Source organism: Macrobrachium nipponense, chromosome 27 (genome assembly GCF_015104395.2).
Source record: "Macrobrachium nipponense isolate FS-2020 chromosome 27, ASM1510439v2, whole genome shotgun sequence".
NCBI lineage: Eukaryota > Metazoa > Arthropoda > Malacostraca > Decapoda > Palaemonidae > Macrobrachium > Macrobrachium nipponense.
Genome location: NC_087216.1, coordinates 17414326 through 17432529, shown reverse-complemented (window position 1 = coordinate 17432529; position 18204 = coordinate 17414326). Strand labels below are relative to the sequence as shown.

General features: G+C 37.9%; 2 protein-coding genes across 2 annotated transcripts; both read right to left on the bottom strand.

Annotated features, from left to right (window-relative positions):
- Positions 1 to 285: 285 nt before the first annotated feature.
- Positions 286 to 3064, bottom strand: LOC135200873 (serum amyloid A-5 protein-like). The gene is made up of 4 exons (XM_064229589.1): positions 2923 to 3064; positions 1420 to 1566; positions 998 to 1108; positions 286 to 618 (listed from the first exon to the last, which is right to left on the bottom strand). The coding sequence occupies exons 2-4, from the start codon at positions 1563 to 1565 to the stop codon at positions 480 to 482; spliced, it is 396 nt and encodes a 131-aa protein (XP_064085659.1). The 5' UTR covers position 1566; positions 2923 to 3064; the 3' UTR covers positions 286 to 479.
- A 7791-nt stretch (positions 3065 to 10855) lies between these two features.
- On the bottom strand, positions 10856 to 15928 carry LOC135200552 (serum amyloid A-5 protein-like). Its single transcript, XM_064229188.1, has 4 exons — positions 15896 to 15928; positions 13130 to 13288; positions 12564 to 12674; positions 10856 to 11200 (listed from the first exon to the last, which is right to left on the bottom strand). Exons 2-4 carry the CDS (start codon positions 13285 to 13287, stop codon positions 11062 to 11064), a joined length of 408 nt encoding a protein of 135 aa, XP_064085258.1. The 5' UTR covers position 13288; positions 15896 to 15928; the 3' UTR covers positions 10856 to 11061.
- Between the last annotated feature and the right edge of the window lie 2276 nt (positions 15929 to 18204).

Sequence of the window (18204 nt, the reverse complement as noted above, 5' to 3'; positions counted from 1 at the left end):
CCCATAAGACTGCACTATTGAGGCACTGCAAGTTCTGTGCTGGCTTTCTGTTTTCTCAGATTAAACTCAATGGAAGTTCTTCCCAAAAGGACGCTCAAAGAGGCCTTAGAATTTTAACATTAAGCAAGCATCTATTATTATGACACATCTTCTGTAACTAAGATCTTCATCGGTAATTGCGTTATTCTATTGGGAGATTGGTCGCCCCAAAAAGGAGGATTTAGTTGGAATACAAGTGATGTTTTGCCAGTTTGATGTCTCTGGATAAAATAAGAAGTTTATCAGTTTAATTTTTCATATTTTATTAGGTCAACCATGGTAAGTACAGTTAATAAGTAACAACAACACAACAATGTAACCAAAACAGTACCACTAAGTCTGGTGACTTATAACAGATAAGTTAATGCCACTAGTTACTTGAATCAATCGTTATAAAAAAAAAAAAATGACAACAGGCTTCTGGCTCTGGGAGACACTCCTCAGTACTTCCTAGGAAGACCTCTGGGACGGTACTTGTTAGGATTGCCACCATTTCTTCCCCAACGGTTGGCTGCCTGGTCAGCAGCACTGGAAGCTGCGCTGCCTCCACGCAGCCTGTCGACGCGTTCCCTTGCATTGCTGAAATAAAATTCCAGTTCCTGTACTTGCATTTCTAAAGCAACACCTTTTTTTTAGCCTACCATTTCAGTTTGGGGCAACGGGAAAATAGGAATGGATATGACTACTTAAAAGGACAGATTTTTTTCAGATTTGTAATTTCGAACAGGCTTGTCATACCTGTACTTGCATTTCTAAAGCAACACTTTTTTTTTCCAAGCCTACTATTTCAGTTTGAGGTAACAGGAAAGTAGGAATGGCTATGCACATTACATGTAACTATTAAAAGGACTCAAGGATTTTTTTTTTTTGAGATTTGTATTTTCGAACAGACTTGTCAAGAGAGAGCCCTGTGGGCCTAGGATCTGACGGAAACTATCTGTAGCAGAATTTCACTAACCTGATGACTCTAGCTGCCCATCTTCCTCCCGAACCCCTCCTGGCAGCATCGTGGTTCCCTCTTGCGTGGAAGTACTTGTCAGAGTTCTTCCAGTTGGCTTCTCGCATGTCACTGTTAAGGGGTGCAAAGATGTTATAGCTGGTTCACTTAAGATAGATTCTTGGATGAGCCTTATGCTTACGAGACGTTTGTTTGGCGGGCGCTGATTGGCTGGTACCGGGAGGTAGGCAGCACCCAGCTAATCAGCGGCGCCAAACAAACGTTTCGTAAGCATAGGGCTCACTCAAGGATCAACCTTAAGTGAACCAGCTATAGCGTCAGTTTAGCAATATTTTTCTCCACAGCAGAATGATTATTTGTTGTACTTTTTTTCCCTTGAATAATGCAATGGTGACGTAAGATAAAGGAAGAACTCATCTTACCTATAAGCACGGACCATATCTCCTGCACCCTGGACGGCTTCCTTGCCGAATCTGAAAGGTTTTTTGACGGTGTCCCAGAACCCTGGGTGTCCATTAGCGCTGACAGCAACGGCTGCAAGAACCACCACAGCGAGGAGCAGCTTCATCCTGGATGGGAAATCATAAGTGCTTGAATTAGTACTATTCGATATAATCTGTCTGGTAGATTTTTACCTCCATATTTAGCCAGAGAAACTACACTGGATATTGGGCGCTCAGATGATTTTGAGAGTTGAATGTACCCAGTTTTCGGATGATAGAGAGTTGAATGTCCCCAGTTTTCGGATGATAGAGAGTTGAATGTGCCCAGTTTTCGGATGAGAGAGAGTTGAATGTACCCAGTTTTCGGATGAGATAGAGTTGAATGTACCCAGTTTTCTGAGAGAGTTGAATGTACCCAGTTTTCGGATGAGATAGAGTTGAATGTACCCAGTTTTCTGATGAGAGAGAGTGTTGAATGTACCCAGTTTTCGGATGAGAGAGAATTGAATGTACCCAGTTTTCGGATGAGAGAGAGTTGAATGTACCTAGTTTTCGGATGAGTGAGAGTTGAATATACCCAGTCTTCGGATGAGAGAGAGTTGAATGTACCCAGTCTTCGGATGAGAGAGAGTTGAATGTACCCAGTTTTCGGATGAGAGAGGGTTGAATGTACCCAGTGTTCGAGTGGTATAGACCTGCCAGGCTCTTAATGGAAACCATAGCAAAACAAGATGTACGAAGATGTTTATAAGATTTATTTAAAAATTCTACTGTAAAAAAACCAGCACTGGGCCACTTTCAGCCATCCAGCATTTAAGACACTGAAAAGACAACTGGAGTGGTTAGACAGGAAGGCGAAACAAAGGAAGTGAGTGTAGAGGTAAAGTAAAAATCTTTAAAAAGTGGGCATCACACTAAACTATCATCGAGTAGCAGTGGCTACGTAGAAATAGTCATGAGCTGAAAGTCTTTGAGGAGACGACTGTCCTAACTGACCTCGATGCGAACATTGGGAACGATTGATCGAGACCTCGTTGATGCGAACATTGGGAATGGATGATCGAGACCTCGTTGATGCGAACATTGGGAATGGATGATCGAGACCTCGTTGATGCGAACATTGGGAATGGATGATCGAGACCTCGTTGATGCGAACATTGGGAATGGATGATCGAGACCTCGTTGATGCGAACATTGAGTATGAATGATCGAGACCTCGTTAATGCGAACATTGAGTATGAATGATCGATAAATGGATAAATAAGGAAACAAATAGAGACGATGTTTGCTTAGAAGACGAGAGAACAGAGACACTAAGTAAGGAGTTATTTAAGTTAGTTGTTTACTAGAGCTCAGACCGAAAGGCGAACAATAAGAAGTAAAAAAATGAATACTGCACAAAAATGAACTGAGAAAGCAGAATCAGACGTGAAATTAAATAAACTGTTATAACCATAAACTACAAAATCGATCCACACTCACTTGCTCTGAAGAACACCAGCTGGTTTCTGTTCATTTGGCTTTTGCTGGGTTCTTAAATAGCAGCACTTGTGCTCTGCCTCTGCCCTCTGGTGAGAAAGTCAGGAACTACAGTCCCCTCCCTCTCCCCTCAGCATCTCCCTCTCACGACATTGTCACGGGAATCGAAACTGTACAGTCATGTTTATTTTTTAAGTCAGTGAAGAACTCTTGAGATAAAACATTTGATATCAGTAGATTTTCTCGCAATAAATAGTCTTTTGTTTGTAATATAAGTCGAAATTCCTTTTGTGGTTTGCTTAAAGAGGTTTCGATCATAGTAATTCAAAAGGGGAGAAAGGGGTGGGTTGGGGTGAGGGTTTGTTTGGATAGGGGGAGGGGAGTAGTACGGGTGTCTAACTCTCACCTCCCCCTAGTCGCGTTTGGAAGCTGCAACTGTCAAACTGAAATTTGAACCTTCTTATTTTGAATGTTTTTTCTCATCTCTCCTTCATTTATTTGGTAACAACTACGGGAATCAAATAGTGCACCATAATAGCACAAAAAAAAGAATCAATTTATGCTGCCATCATCACTTGGAAACCCTCCAGACCAAAAGAGGCAATATTTTATCACAGTAGGAAAGTTTGGCGGGCAACGGGATTCCCCAGGTTGAGATACTACGTCTCGTAATACACGGGGGGAAGAGGAAGAGGAGGCGGAGGAGTTGATGCTCTTTCTAGATTAATACACCAAGAGAAAGGTGGCATAACTCACGTAGACCGAATGTCCGCGGGATAACCCAAGAATCTGTTTTCATTGCTAATAATATTCTAGCCGGCGATTTTCGTTTTCATAAGCATAAGCCATTTTCATTCTTAGACGATAATGATAAACGTTTCACGTTATTTATAAAAAAATAAAAATAAAAACACACAGAACATGAATCAAACTTTGGATATTTACTAACTCATTGGGAACTTGGTTGAAGAGTTGGACCAAGTGAAGTTTCACGTTTAAGTTACTGTTACTGTTTCTGGTAATATACTAGTTTATTTAATCATTAATATTATGTTTATTTATTTATGGATGATAGCTGTATAAGATTTGGATGAGCGAAATAGCAGTCGGGGGAGAGAGCTGTAGTACCACAATAATCCTCTTCAGACTTTATTTAATCTCCATTTTGCAACTTCTCGGACGCATATGGCCATCTTCAGGTTCAGTATAGTCTAGGGAGATCTGAATGCATATGGCGTTCAGAATTATGAACTGTACAACGCCAGAGGTTAATACATAGATATGGGATAAGAAAACCACATAGAGCTAGTTTTATATATATATATATATATATATATATATATATATATATATATATATATATATATATATATATATATATATATTTATATATTTATGTATGTATATGATATATATTATATATATATATATATATATATATATATATATATATATATTACTACAAGCTAAGATGCAATGCAGCTGTCGACGACCAAACAAGATGGCACAGTTCAAAACATAGAAAAATAAAATCTAAAAAAATAATATTAATAATAATAACATTTCCTCAAGACGAACAGATTTCCAAAAACACCGGAAATCTTTCTCGGTAAGATCAATTTTTTTTTTTTTTTGTCGAAGAAAAAATAGACCGGATATGTTCTCAAAAGTGAATTTGCAATCAAGAATTGCAATTCAAATTCTGGATAAAAATCAGGGTTAAGCTGTTGGTCAACACCAAGCATCAAGGAAACTAGTCCCAAACATTAGTGCTTTGGTGCAACTGTCAATAGATCAAAAGATTAGGATACTAGGTACCGATGTATTAATAGACAAAACGTTGTTCTGTACATGAATATGTTCCAAGCAGATTATATGGGTCAGAGAGAGAGAAGATACCGAGAATACACTAGGCATAAAGTTTCATAATAGCCCTGACTTGGCAATGATGATCTGTAACCTACAGTTTTATCACTGTCATTATTATCGTGAACAACAAAATCCCTGATACTGATAATGTATATAGTGCAACTAAGAAAACTGTTCCAGATAACGCATAAATTTCTGCCTGTCCAGAAATCTACTCCTGTCTGTTGAAGGTATATATGGCTTTACTGTACACCAGGATGGAGTAGATGTCTTGCATTTTCTTAGCCACGTTTCTACCCGAAAACACCATGAGTAGATGAATATGGAATTCCCATTATCTACTCTGTATTTAGGCGAGGAAGCCGCTGGGCCTTCCTATTTTTGGGCTCCAGGCAGTTGGTACGTGTGTTCTCAGAATTGTAGTTAGTCTTTAGGCCTAACTTCAAATACACGTTATTAAGACCCCTCCTGTCTTTATACGTCAGTACTTCGTGTACGGATACCGTAGCGTAATTTCTTCTCGTTGACTCATAAAGTTTGCCTTTGATTAATATGACGGTAACAAAAACATAGCACTTTTGACCCCCAGTGACACTAGACTCATCGAGGTCTCTGACAGCCATAGTACTACTACGCTTCCATTCGCTAAAGGCTGCGAGGTAATACATTTCCTTTATCGTCTTCCTATTTTCGCAGACTAAATTCTTTTTTTTTTTTCATCTGAAAAGGACATTCAAAGAATTCTTAGAATTTTGTAAACATTAAGGCAGCCCTGTATAAGTCACATCTTACTTCACAGAGAGTGACGGCTTGATTGACTTCGTATAAGACTGAATATCAGCCGAGGGATGGATAAGCTCAGTTAATCTATTTCAAGGTAAAATATTTAAATGTTTAGTTTACGTAGCTTGCAATAGTTGTAAATAGAGCAATGACCTCAGGCTCTGGTTAGGTGTGACAATTTTCCCACCGTCTGTTTGTTCCATTATACTGTCACTTTATACTGTCACAGTATCATGTTTACGTTACAGATGTCTACTATTATGTATTATGGTCGCCTTGACAGTACCTTAGAAAATTCAAGACGACACCTGTCACGATTTATATATATATATATATATATATATATATATATATATATATATATATATATATATATACATTTATACATACATACATACAATACTTACATACACCTACATACATACAACACTACATAACTTATAAACTATATATATATATATATATATACTATATATATATATATATAAATATATATAATATATACTATATATTATAATATATGATATATATATATATATATATCTATGATACTGTTCAGCCTCTTACGAGTACTATTTTGTTGTATGGTGATTTCTCCTCTCTCTTTAGGGCCCTTTCACACTATGCGATTCTTGTCGCACCAAGATACGATTGCAGTGCCGCATCTAAATGCGACACAAAATTGCACGAATCGTATATTTGTCCGACTGCCGCACAAAGTGATCCAAATTTTGGCAAGCGCTTGCAGTCTGTTCTCTTCAGCCTGTAGTGGTGACTAGATGGACAGAAAGAGGAAATTATTGTCTTTATTTATTACATTTGAGAAAAATTAAGAGAAAATATAGAATTCACTGGGTATACACCCTTTGAATACACATAGGCACACTTTTCGAGGAGCTGAAGAGAGATGATGATAAATTTTTCAGTTACTTCATAATGTCTAAAAGAACCTTTGAGGAACTCTTGTCACGTCTACATGACCAGTTGCTAAAAGAAATACGACATTCAGAGATGATATTTCGCCAGAACAACAACTGGCAGTTACCATCGAGTAAGAGGAAATAATATGCACCTTTCGTTGTAAATTTGCTTTTCCAGATATGAATTTAAAAGGAGAAATGAAAACATCAAGTGTTAGCTGAAACATCTCCATTTATCAAAATTATAAACTGATATATCTATATAAAAAAAAATCTTTTACTTTGATATAAAAAAAGGCATATCTCTCTCTGTTTCATTAATTAATGTAAATAAAACGTAAGTGTTAACTATAAAAACTTCTTGAAAAATCATACTTATCGAAATCAAAAGCTGTTAGCCCTCTTTTATATGAATAATTTGCCGATAACCTTTTAATAATCTCAGTATCAAAACGTATATGTAAACTTAATGAAAAAAACAGCAAATCATTTAGTAAATCATTTCTCAGTAGTTTATACTTATGCTATCCATACCTGTAGTTCTTTCTTACTTACCAATAACACTATTTATTATTGTGATTATTATTATTGTATGGTGTTTTTTCGTTGCATGGAACCACTGGTTATTCAACAACGGGAATAACATTATTTATATCCCCCAAATGTTTTCAATACCCAATGCACCCGATCACCAGAACCAGTGGAAGTCAATTGCTGCCGCACGTATATCCAGGAAACAATCGCATAGTGTGAAGACACGCATTGAACCCAATGACCAACTGCAATCGCGTCTGGGTGCAGCACCGGACATGTCCAGTGGGGCCTGTCGGCTGTAATGCGATGCCGGACCGGCATAGTGTGAAAAGGTACTGTCGGCCAAAAAACTCGTGGCAGAGTTTCATAATTTTTCGTTCACCTGCCTGACGCACGATTCATGCCTTATTTATCTATTTTTCTTTTCAAAGATGGAAGAAATCATGTGTAATGACGTTAAAAACAGTCACTGATATCTTTAGAACATTATGTTATGTTATTGTGTAAAACTATTTTCCATATAGCAAAATTGACGTGAACGAAACGAAGTGATAAAAAACGTCATTTCGCAACCATAGATATATATTACCAAATAGATAGGAGACACCTATCACTAGTAGTATCTCATAAACATAGTCCTTAAATTATCATTTCAATATTAAGTTGAAGGTAGTTGAACTATTCCATTTGTTAAATTTTTCAGAAAACATTGGAATCTCACAAAATGCTATCAAATTTAAAAAAAAAAAGAAAAAAAAACGATATCTTAACAGTGTGAACCAGGCGACCTCACGCCATTGCTTTTGATGTTATGTGCACGGGAATCTAATGTCAATGTGTCATTTATCGGTCTAAGAAACATCCCTCGATGAATCATACATAGATGAATAAAATTGTTTAAAGAACGGCAAAATTTAGAACATGGGCCTAGAGGTGGAACACCTCGAAGCACCACATGAGAGCAAGACAATACAGTAGTGTAAATGTTGCTGAGCAACATTCATTTGTGAACTGAATTCTAGTGCCTCGTCACGACATTGCTGAACCAGGAATCATAACTAGCTCTACGCTTATGACTGGTGTCTGATGAATACTTTAGATGGAGAAGAAAGAGATTTTTAAATCTGCACTTGAAGTCTTTGATAGTTGTCTAATGAATAAGTCTAATGAATAAGCAAACTTATCTTTGATGGATGAGAGATTCAGTTAGGCTTACTCTTTTTGTTTTGTTTTTTATCGGTGGCCAGTGAATACCACGGATAGGGAGGGAAACAGTTTCAATGATACATGCATTTTTTTCTTCAAAACCTAAAGAATACATTTTATTGGGAGATACTTTATCAACATCGGCCTAATCCTTCCATCACTCCTATACGCCACCTCCACTCTCTTCTACATCTCAGGCGACTAGATCCGACTTCTCAGTTCTCACTAAGAACTCCATCTCGTGAAAGCATCACTAATGATAACGGTTATTTTAAAATTCTCCGCGCCGACAACGGACGCCTTAAAATGCATGTTTATAAAATATTTTCTGTTCAAAGAAACTTTATCTTTCATTCACCAAAATATGTTCATACACTCGTGTTACACCCTGTAGCCGTCGAAGAGCAACTCTTGATTAAAGCAGTAGGTTTTTCTTAAAAAAAGAAAGAAAAAAAAAAACATATGAAATAGACTTAAACGAGAACGTCACCTTTCATATTTCTTATCCTTTCAGCTACTTATAATATGCTTATGGTAGTAGGTCTAGTAGGTATATATGTGAAACTAATTTGAATTGATTTCTATTTAGAAGAAATGAATAGCTACAAAAAGATCAACCTAAGAAAGCTTTAAGGAAAGTAAGCCTTTCTTAATGTATTCGTCAGTTTTGACTCCCACAGCTTTCCAAGGTGTCCAAATGAAACGGGATGATATGCAAGGAATTCGATAAAAAATAAGGCTGAATTATATTCGTTTGATTTTTTTTATGATTGCTTTTTGACTTTGAATAGCTAGGTCTGAGTTAATTATGTTAAGCAATTATGAAAAGGATAAGAAGAAAGGCGAACATGGCTAATAAAACAAGAATAACGGGAATAGTCAAATAAAGCAGATATATATATATAATATATATATATATATATAGATAGATAGTTGATTTAAATACTCATTAATATTACGTATCCGAGAGAGTATACTGCTGAAAATAGACCTAGGCAAATCATGTGGGAAAATCAGAAGTCCAATTTAGGCCGACTAAATGTGTCATGCAAATTATTTTATTGATCAAAGGACAAAATTAGTTTAACTAAACATCGTTTTCAAAGAATGTTAACGCCTTGATGTATTATTTATCGGCTGTAGGAGACGAAATGACAACACCCCAGCGCAGTACGATACGTTGAGTCAAGACTCGAGCGGCAGCAAAGCCAACTTGGAAATCTTCGGTATGCTGTCACGAAGCTAGAGTTGAGAATAAAATTAGAAATCGTGGACCCATTGGTATATATTTTCCTTTGCAAAATAATTATCTTTAATACATTGAATAAGTCTACTCAGTTCTAATGTAATTCATTTCAAGTATAGCACCTTTGAAAGGAAATGTAATTTATTGTTAAGTAATAATCTGGCACCTGCATATGGCAATATTTCCATAACGAACAATGAATTAAGAAACTACGCCAATTCTTCGTTGGCCGTCTGTACATTAGAGATAATAGTCGACTGCTAGCCGCATGTAGGTGCGACATCGTGTCGCATTTACGTGCGACATAGTGTGAAAGGGCCTTAGTCTGTCTGTTTATACGTATGCAGGATGTAGTAGTATATGGGTGTATGTATAAGTATAATACACACACGCACACACAAAGGAGAAAGTTTAGCATACAACAAAATGATATTCGTAAGAGGCTGAGCAGTATCATACATAATGCGCCTCAGGCAACCCGGCACCCAGGAATGTCGCTGAAACGTTTTGTGCATTTCGTGGGTGTGTGGCTTGGAGAGGTGTGTGGGTACCCGGCAGGGGGGGTGGGGGATTGTTTTAGGGGAGGCGGGGGGAAGGTGGTTAGTGTTTGCTTTCCGTGGGGACCGCTGAAAGTTATGTCAGAGACCTGACTCAGAGATTACTACAGTTGTTTTGAAAAATAAATAATTAAACCAAGAGTTTAATGTAATCTCATTTCCTGAGGTTACCTTACATCTTCCTAAGTGGAAGTTTTGGAGAAGTCGATCCCAGAGGGATAAACGTTAGTGATGATGCCTTTTGCTTGCTGCTCTTTTCATCAGGGAAAACAATCTGCCTGTAGTAATAATAATAATAAATTTAAAAAAAGTGGTTGTACCAGGAGACATGACGTGTTCGGCCATTATTAAGGGTGCAATATTTGTCATGTCATCAGTTACTACGGACGTTTGATAATAATGGTGATTATTATAAGGTACAAATCGTACGGTTTGCAAGGCGTTTGCAGTACTGGTGTTGCAGTACTTGGTCTTGGAGTACCTCAGGGTGCCTTGTAAAGTCCCAGGACCATTGCAAGTATTCATCGCTCAGAAACCATATAACATAGAGTAATGCAGTTTTTTGTAGAATGTTCTACATTTCCCTAAGTTTACATTCAGAGCAATTCATTCTACACAAAACTGCATTAATCTATGTTATATGGTTTCTGAGCAATAAATACTCGTAATGGCACTGAGACTTTATGGACACCCTGTATATTACTGACCGTGAAAGCTTCAGTAAATATTGTTATTTTCTGGTATAGACCTCAAGTAGTCAAGATCAAGATTTTAGTGTAAGTTTTTAGTTAACTTATTTATTTGGACAAATAAAACGTCTATTAATTTATCTAATCATTTTTATTAGAGAAACAGTACAGGTTAAAGATGATAACAAAAACCAGCTGAAAATTATCGGTTATATAGTACTACATTCCACTGCATGATCGTAATCTTGTGATTTGGAGAAAAATCAGTTAATGTCATCAGTCGTTTGAACTGTTCTTTACAAACAGTTATTTAAGGACTCTCGAAGCTCCCCCCATCCTTAGTACTTTGGAGGAAGGCCCCTAGGACGGTACCTTTTAGGATCTCCGCCACTTCGTCCCCAGTTGTTGGCCTCTTGGTCGGCTACACTGTCTGCCGGGTCTCTTCCGCGCAATATGTCTAGTCTCTCCCTTGCATTGCTGGAATGGAATTTCTTTACTTGTTAATACAGTGCCTAGTAGATCCTTCATTTGCATTTTAGAATTAGATTTTAGACATTTTGGCCCTTAATCCAAAACCTAACTTCTTTTAGTGTTTTTTTTTTTTTTTTTTTTTTTTTTTTTTTTTTTTCGAGATATCTTGAACTTCTTACATTCAGCCAGCCTTGTGCTAGCACGGATCTAAGTAGTTCAAGATATCTAGAAACAAAAGTAGTTAGGTTTTCCTGTAGAACAAGATTGAGGGATATTTTTCCAAGTTGGCTGAAAGCAGAGGTCATGAAGACAATGAAGATGTTGGCAATGGGGCAGGAACCTTAATTTCTGGTCAATTCAAATTATGTTATACTCTACTTCAAGTATTTCTTTGGAGAAATTGATGAGCAGTGCCCCCTACACTCTCATATATCAGCGACCTGAAGCTCTGTAAGAGTTCTAGACAAGACCTTAGGCCTACCAGGAGTGAAGAAACGAAGCTCATCTGAATCCTCACAGTTAAAAAAAGATGAAGATTGAGACTAGGTCATCTATAAGGTTCTTAGAAGAGGAGGAGAGATGTGGAGGTAGCGTTTTGAAAATGAATAAAAGCAGTTTGAGCAGCAACAGGTCTAATAGGTAGTTAAGACGCTCTGGACTGGGTATGTGATGGTGATACTTGCATGCACAGGATGTTCATTTATGCATGCGAATATTTTGTGCATATAGACATATATCTGTACAGGTATAAACTCTCTACATCTCGTAGAGACGTATAGGTATAGAAACTATATATAATATATATATATATATATATATATATATATATATATATATATATATATATATGAGCACACTCATAATTATATATCTGTAATTATATACTTCCACCTATACACCTTTTTAATAAGCGGATCCTTAAGGTCATACCAGTCTAGTCTTCAGCTAACAGCTACTATACTATAATGCTCTCTATGTCTGTTCGTCCGTCTGCCATTCAATCACGGCCAAACGGCTGGTCCGATGGGCATGAAACTTGGCAGGGGACACGTAAGATGGTTTATAATGGGGTTTCATCCTACTTCCCAGCCACCCCACTTCCAAAGGGTGTAGGGTGAGAGGGGATTCCCTGAAACGGAGCTGGTTCTGCCCCGTGAAACGGGGTTGTTATGCCCGTAGGCTTAATTACTTTACGAGTTTGTCATACGTAATCTCTGTATATACATGAAACTTATATGAAGCAGTAGCAGAAGAATATGCTTTTAGTAAGGATTGGTAAATTGCTAGTTTTAGGAATCGAGAGAGAGAGAGAGAGACACCTGAACACTTCCCAAGACTTGACGATGAATTTGAGCCGAATTTCGCTAACCTGATATGCTTAGCCGCCCAGGCACCCCCTGGACCCCTCTGGGCAGCGTCGTAGTTCCCTCTTGCATGGAAATACTTGTCCGAGTCCTTCCAGTTGGCTGCTCTCATGTCCCTGTTCATAGTTGGTTTATAGATTAGATTCAGTGCAAGTTTATAATGGTTTTTCATTCGTAATCTTTACCAGGGACAGAGACAGGGTGTCCATAAAGTCCCAGTACCATTACAAGTATTGATAGCTGAGAATGGTACTGCGACTTTATGGACGCCCTGTATAAAGATATGAAATTATGCCGGTTGGCACAGGAAAGGAAAGAAAAGGTCAAATCGCTGTTTTTTTTTCTTTCAAATAATTTTACCCGAAGAAGGCAAATGACTATGACTGGAACCGTCTTCTTCGTTGCCACAGAAACAAACACTAAATATATATATATATATATATATATATATATATATATATATATATATATGTGTGTGTGTGTGTGTGTGTAGAAACAAAATAAAGCAAAACAAATTAAATACAGTGTCCTGAAAAGACAAAAAGAACCACATTAAAGCCAGAACACTTACGTATAGGCGCGGAGCATATCTCTGCTGCCCTGATAGGCTTCCTTTCCGAATCTGAAAGGTGTTTTGGCAGCGTTCCAGGTTGTCTCCCAGAAACCTTGGGTGTCCATTAGCGTTGACAGCAACGGCTGCAAGAACCACACAGCTAGGAGCAGCTTCATCCTGGATGGGAAATCATAAGTGCATGCATAAATTAATACTATTTGATAATGTGTCTGGTAGATTTTTAACCTCTTCATAAGCTCGACAAATATCTAAAGGGGCCCATACACTGAACGATTGTCTAAACGACTGGCTGTATCGTTCGCTAAAACACTGTATATGGGCTAGTCTGAATGCAAAAGTGGGCGGAGCTTCGTATCTGAACGATCTCGGCGGGAAACTGTCACGACCAGGTTGCTGGCTTACGACTTAAGTCTGTCATACACAGATCGTTCAATGTATGGGTTTGTCTGCCGATATAATGCTATCGCGCGCCTTCTTTCTTCTACGATGATGCCATGTTTTTATTCTCGAGACAAAATCTTGTTGTGAGACTTGAAATCGGTGCGGAGATCGTTCATACTGTCTGAATAGTGTGTGTGTGTGTGTGTGTGGGTCGATAACGACAATCGTTCAGTGTGTGGGGGACTATAGTTGCATCCCAGACCATCCAAGATTGTAAGATGCAAAATATACCGGAAGATGCATTAGCAATTCTCTGGTAGACATTAGAGGTGCCTCACAGTTGAGGGACCTGGGGCAACCCGAACGAGCTGTAAGGTAAGGTAAAGTAAGCCAGGCAAACTAAACTGGAAATCAGGGGCTCAGGCAACTTTGATTGCTGATGGCAGATTTGCGAAGACCTGGAAGGATCCCATTGAAAATTTGGCAGTGAAGCTACTTTCAGCCGTTCAGCACGCACAGCAGTGAAAAGAGGCAGTTGGAGAAGTCAGACAGCAAAATGGAAGAAAGGAATGGGAACGGAGTTCGAGTATAAGATTAAAAAGTGGGTTCAGCTATAGTAGATTCACATCAACCTTGCATCTGATGTTTAGGCTAGTCCCTTACGGCGCTCCTGATTGGCTGTTGATAAGCCAATCACAGGGCTAGAAACTCTCAGTCTCTCGAGAGAGTTCACTAAGACAGGATGTATGTTCTCACTTCTGTGGGATACGCCTTTCAAAAGTATCCCTCAGGAGTGGTGGAATATACATCCTGCCTATGTGAACTCTCGAGAGAGACTGAGAGTTTCCAGCCATGTGATCGGTTTCTCAACAGCCAATCAGGAGCGTCGTAAGGGACTGGCCTAGACATCAGATACACGGTTGATATGAATCTACTATAGGGCCCAAAGGAACGCTGCAAATAGCCTTTAGTAACGCTTACAATGCACGGCTTAAGGTGCACCAACGGCATTACCCATCTACGAAGGACTTATCTATAAAAAATTTGTGCTCTCTTCAACATCTTTGGTTCACATTCGCCTCTTGTCTAAACGCTAACTACAGCAACGCTAATTCGCTAACTATAGCGGGGACATCGCGCTAAACTATCCTCGAACAGGAGCTGTTGCACAGAAACAGTTCAAAGAGTAATGAGCTGAAAGTCTGCGAAGAGACAACAGTTCCAACTGACCTCGTTGTTATGAACATATAGACGGAAATGAATGATCGATTGGCACAAACTGGCGTTACTACGAAAAATGGAGAACAAAGATCCATTTAGTAAGTAATACTAACTGATACTCAAAGACACTGGAGACGAAATGCGTTTTTTTTATAAATATCAACCTTCACTTACTTCTTAATGAACACCGTATTCTTTGAAAGCTTGAATTTAATTCAATTACCTGTGTGGGCTTGTTCCATATGAGTAGGTTTCATCTTCTGAATAGTATTAACGCAATAATGAATGAGCAGATCTTATTAAAGAGGATTTACAAATAAAACGAAAAGGTGACGCCGTAGAAAATGAAAGCTAAACGCAATGAATTGAAATGGCATTACAACAAAAATCTTTAGAGCGTGAAGAGCTCTTACGAAAGGGTTACAAAGTTTAAAATAACGAAAAGAAGGCAAATGAATTCAGTAAAAGGAAGAGAAAGGACACCGAGGAAGGAGAACTGTCCTACATTCTTACTGATATTAATAATGAATATTAATCGTTAACAATATTACCAGTTAGTATCAATGTTAATAATTTAATCAGGACAGTGACAAGTTCCTTGTTGGACGAGTGGTTTTCGCACTCGGCTACCAGTCCGGTGGTCTGAAGTTCGATTCTCGGCTCGGCTAACGCGTCATTAGAGGAAATTATTTCTGGTGATAAAAATTTATTTCTCGTTATAATGTGGTTCGGATCCCACAATAAGTTGTAGGTCCCGTTGCTAGGTGACGAATTGGTTCCTAGCCACGCAAGAATATCTAATCCTTCGGGCCAGCCCTTGGAGAGCTGTTAATTAGCTTAGTGGTCTGGTTAAACTAAGATATACTTAACTTAGGATATTAACAAGAAGCACTAGGCCTATTTGACGGATGCTTGAGGGTTGTCCCACACAAGCTTTAAAAAAGAAAATGTTAGTCAAATACTTAGCAATAAACACCATTTCAGTTTGGACGCGATTGGAATAAGAGGATAAATGAGGAAACTGCTAAATCGAGTTGACGCTGGTTTCGAAGACGAAGGAACAGACGAGTTATTTAAGTTAGTTGGTTTAGCAGAGATCATACCAAAAGAAGGATAATGCACAACTATAGAAAACGAGAACTCTAAGTCAGTTACACTCACTTGCTCTGAAGAACACCAGCTGGTTTCTGTTCATTTGGCAGTTGCTGGGTTCTTAAATACCAGTGATCTTTGCTTGTGCCCTCTGGTAAGAAAACCACGAACTACAGCCCCCTCCTTCCCTCCCCTCAGCATCTCCCTCTCACGACATTGTCACAGAATTCGTAACTGCATTACAGTCTCTACAGTTATGTTTACTTTTTTAATGAGCCAAGAACTCTCAGAGACTGAACATTTGATATTTGATTTTCTTGCAATATATTTTTTCTTTTTTTTTAATATCCGTCGAAATTCCCATTTTGATTGGCTCAAACGAAGTTTCGCTAAAGTGGAGAAAGGGGTGGGTGGGGGTTAGGGATTATTGCTATAGGTAGGGGGAGTGGTATGTGTGTCTTGCCGCCTCCTACTCTTGCTAAAGCTTCAGCTGTCAAATTGAGCGCCTCTTATTTTTAGGGTGGTCGTCAGACTGGGGGTAGGGGGGGCCGGTTATCCCCACCTTCAATCTTGATTTTGAGGTGGTTGATATTGGAGAGTATTTGTTGTTTAGATATACACCTGTGTAATGTGTGTGTTATATTATATATATATATATATATATATATATATATAGTAATATATATATATATATATATGTGTGTGTGTGTGTGTGTGTGTGTGTGTGTGTATGCATGTATGTATGCATGCATGCATGTAAGAAATTGAGAATCGTTATATATGACACATATATAAGCCTATACCACCTTAACTTTATAAAGTTGGTAAAAAAAGCATGCAAACATACCACTTTATATATTATATTATTGTATATATAAAAAATTATGGTGCTAAAATGAATTGTACCTTACTCTATCTGAGCTAAGAACTGAGTGACAATCTCAGTTTTTCAGGAGGACGACGTCAACTTAGGCGTTATATAAGATAGTGGAAGAGTTCTGGCTGTTTAGGGAAGGAACAAGCTGCTTAATAGTTAACGATTCCAGGATGGAGAGAGAGTGGTCACTGGGTGCTTGGGCGATAACATTAAAGTCTTCATAAGAGAATGATGTCTTGCATTTCTTACAGTGGTCTCTTATATTAGAAAATTCTTTAGTTATTAATTGACATCCAGTTCGGTGACCAACTCCAAGATGAGAATCAGCTCTGCCTTTGAGCAATCTCTTAGTGGCTCCGATATCTTTCCCAACTTTACATTTTGGGCAAGTGAAACAATAAACCACTAGAGACCGCATCAAGGCAGGAAGCCTATCCTTATGGTGAAATAATGACCCAATCGTCTTAGGATTTTTTAACATAATCTGATGTCTAGAGCTGGAAATGTACTGCGAATTGAGTCTTGCAGTGTTTGTTTGAATTTCTTCGAATGTACAAAAGGAATGGAGGCATACAAGAGCAATTTAGGGACATTAGGTATGGACAGACAGGGTTGAAATATATTATTCAAGAAACTATTTACATAATTGTTGAATAAGAAGGATGGATACGAATTATTTTTAAAAAATTGTAGTAAAAACAGAATTTCCTCGTGAAAGTTGTGCCAGGTAGAGGATAACATGTGGGCACGGTGCAACAGTGTGAAAATACTATTTAATTTAAAACTGCAAGAGCAATTTCTGTAAAAGTTCGTACCTTGACATGTAAATGTCTTTTTTCTAAAAACACTTGTATTAAAACCTTGAGGAGTTCGAGTGATTAAAATATCTAAAAATGGAAGTTTATTGTCATCTTCGTGCTCAATTGTGAACTGTATATTTGGATGTAAGCCATTAATATATTCTAAGAAATTTTCTGCATCCGCCCTAGATCTAAATAAAGCAATTGTGTCATCTATATATCTTCTGTAAAAGAGAGGACGACATGTTGAAGAACATCTTTCAAGCATTTGTTCTTCGAGAGAGCACATGAAGGCATTGGCCCAAATTGGACCTAAAGAGGATCCCATAGAAACACATCTACTTGTTTGTAAATTATCTTGTTAAATATAAAGTGAGTGTCCTGCACTGCAATTTCTAAAATTGTCCTTGTTAAAGCTGTGAAATAAAAAATCATCAACAGAAAAGATTTTCTCTAAAATGATATCGATCGTCGCCTGCAACGGTATATTTGTGAAGAGGGATGTGACATCAAAACTAATCATATGCAAGTCAACATCCTGGGGTAAAATATCAGGTACGTACAAGGCTGTAAGGAATACTCATTATTGGCGAAAGGCTGTAACATTGGTACGAGATATTTAGCTATTTGATAGTTGGGAGTGTTATAAGCAGCCAAAATAGGTTTCAAAGGAACATTATCTTTGTGTATTTTTGGTAGGC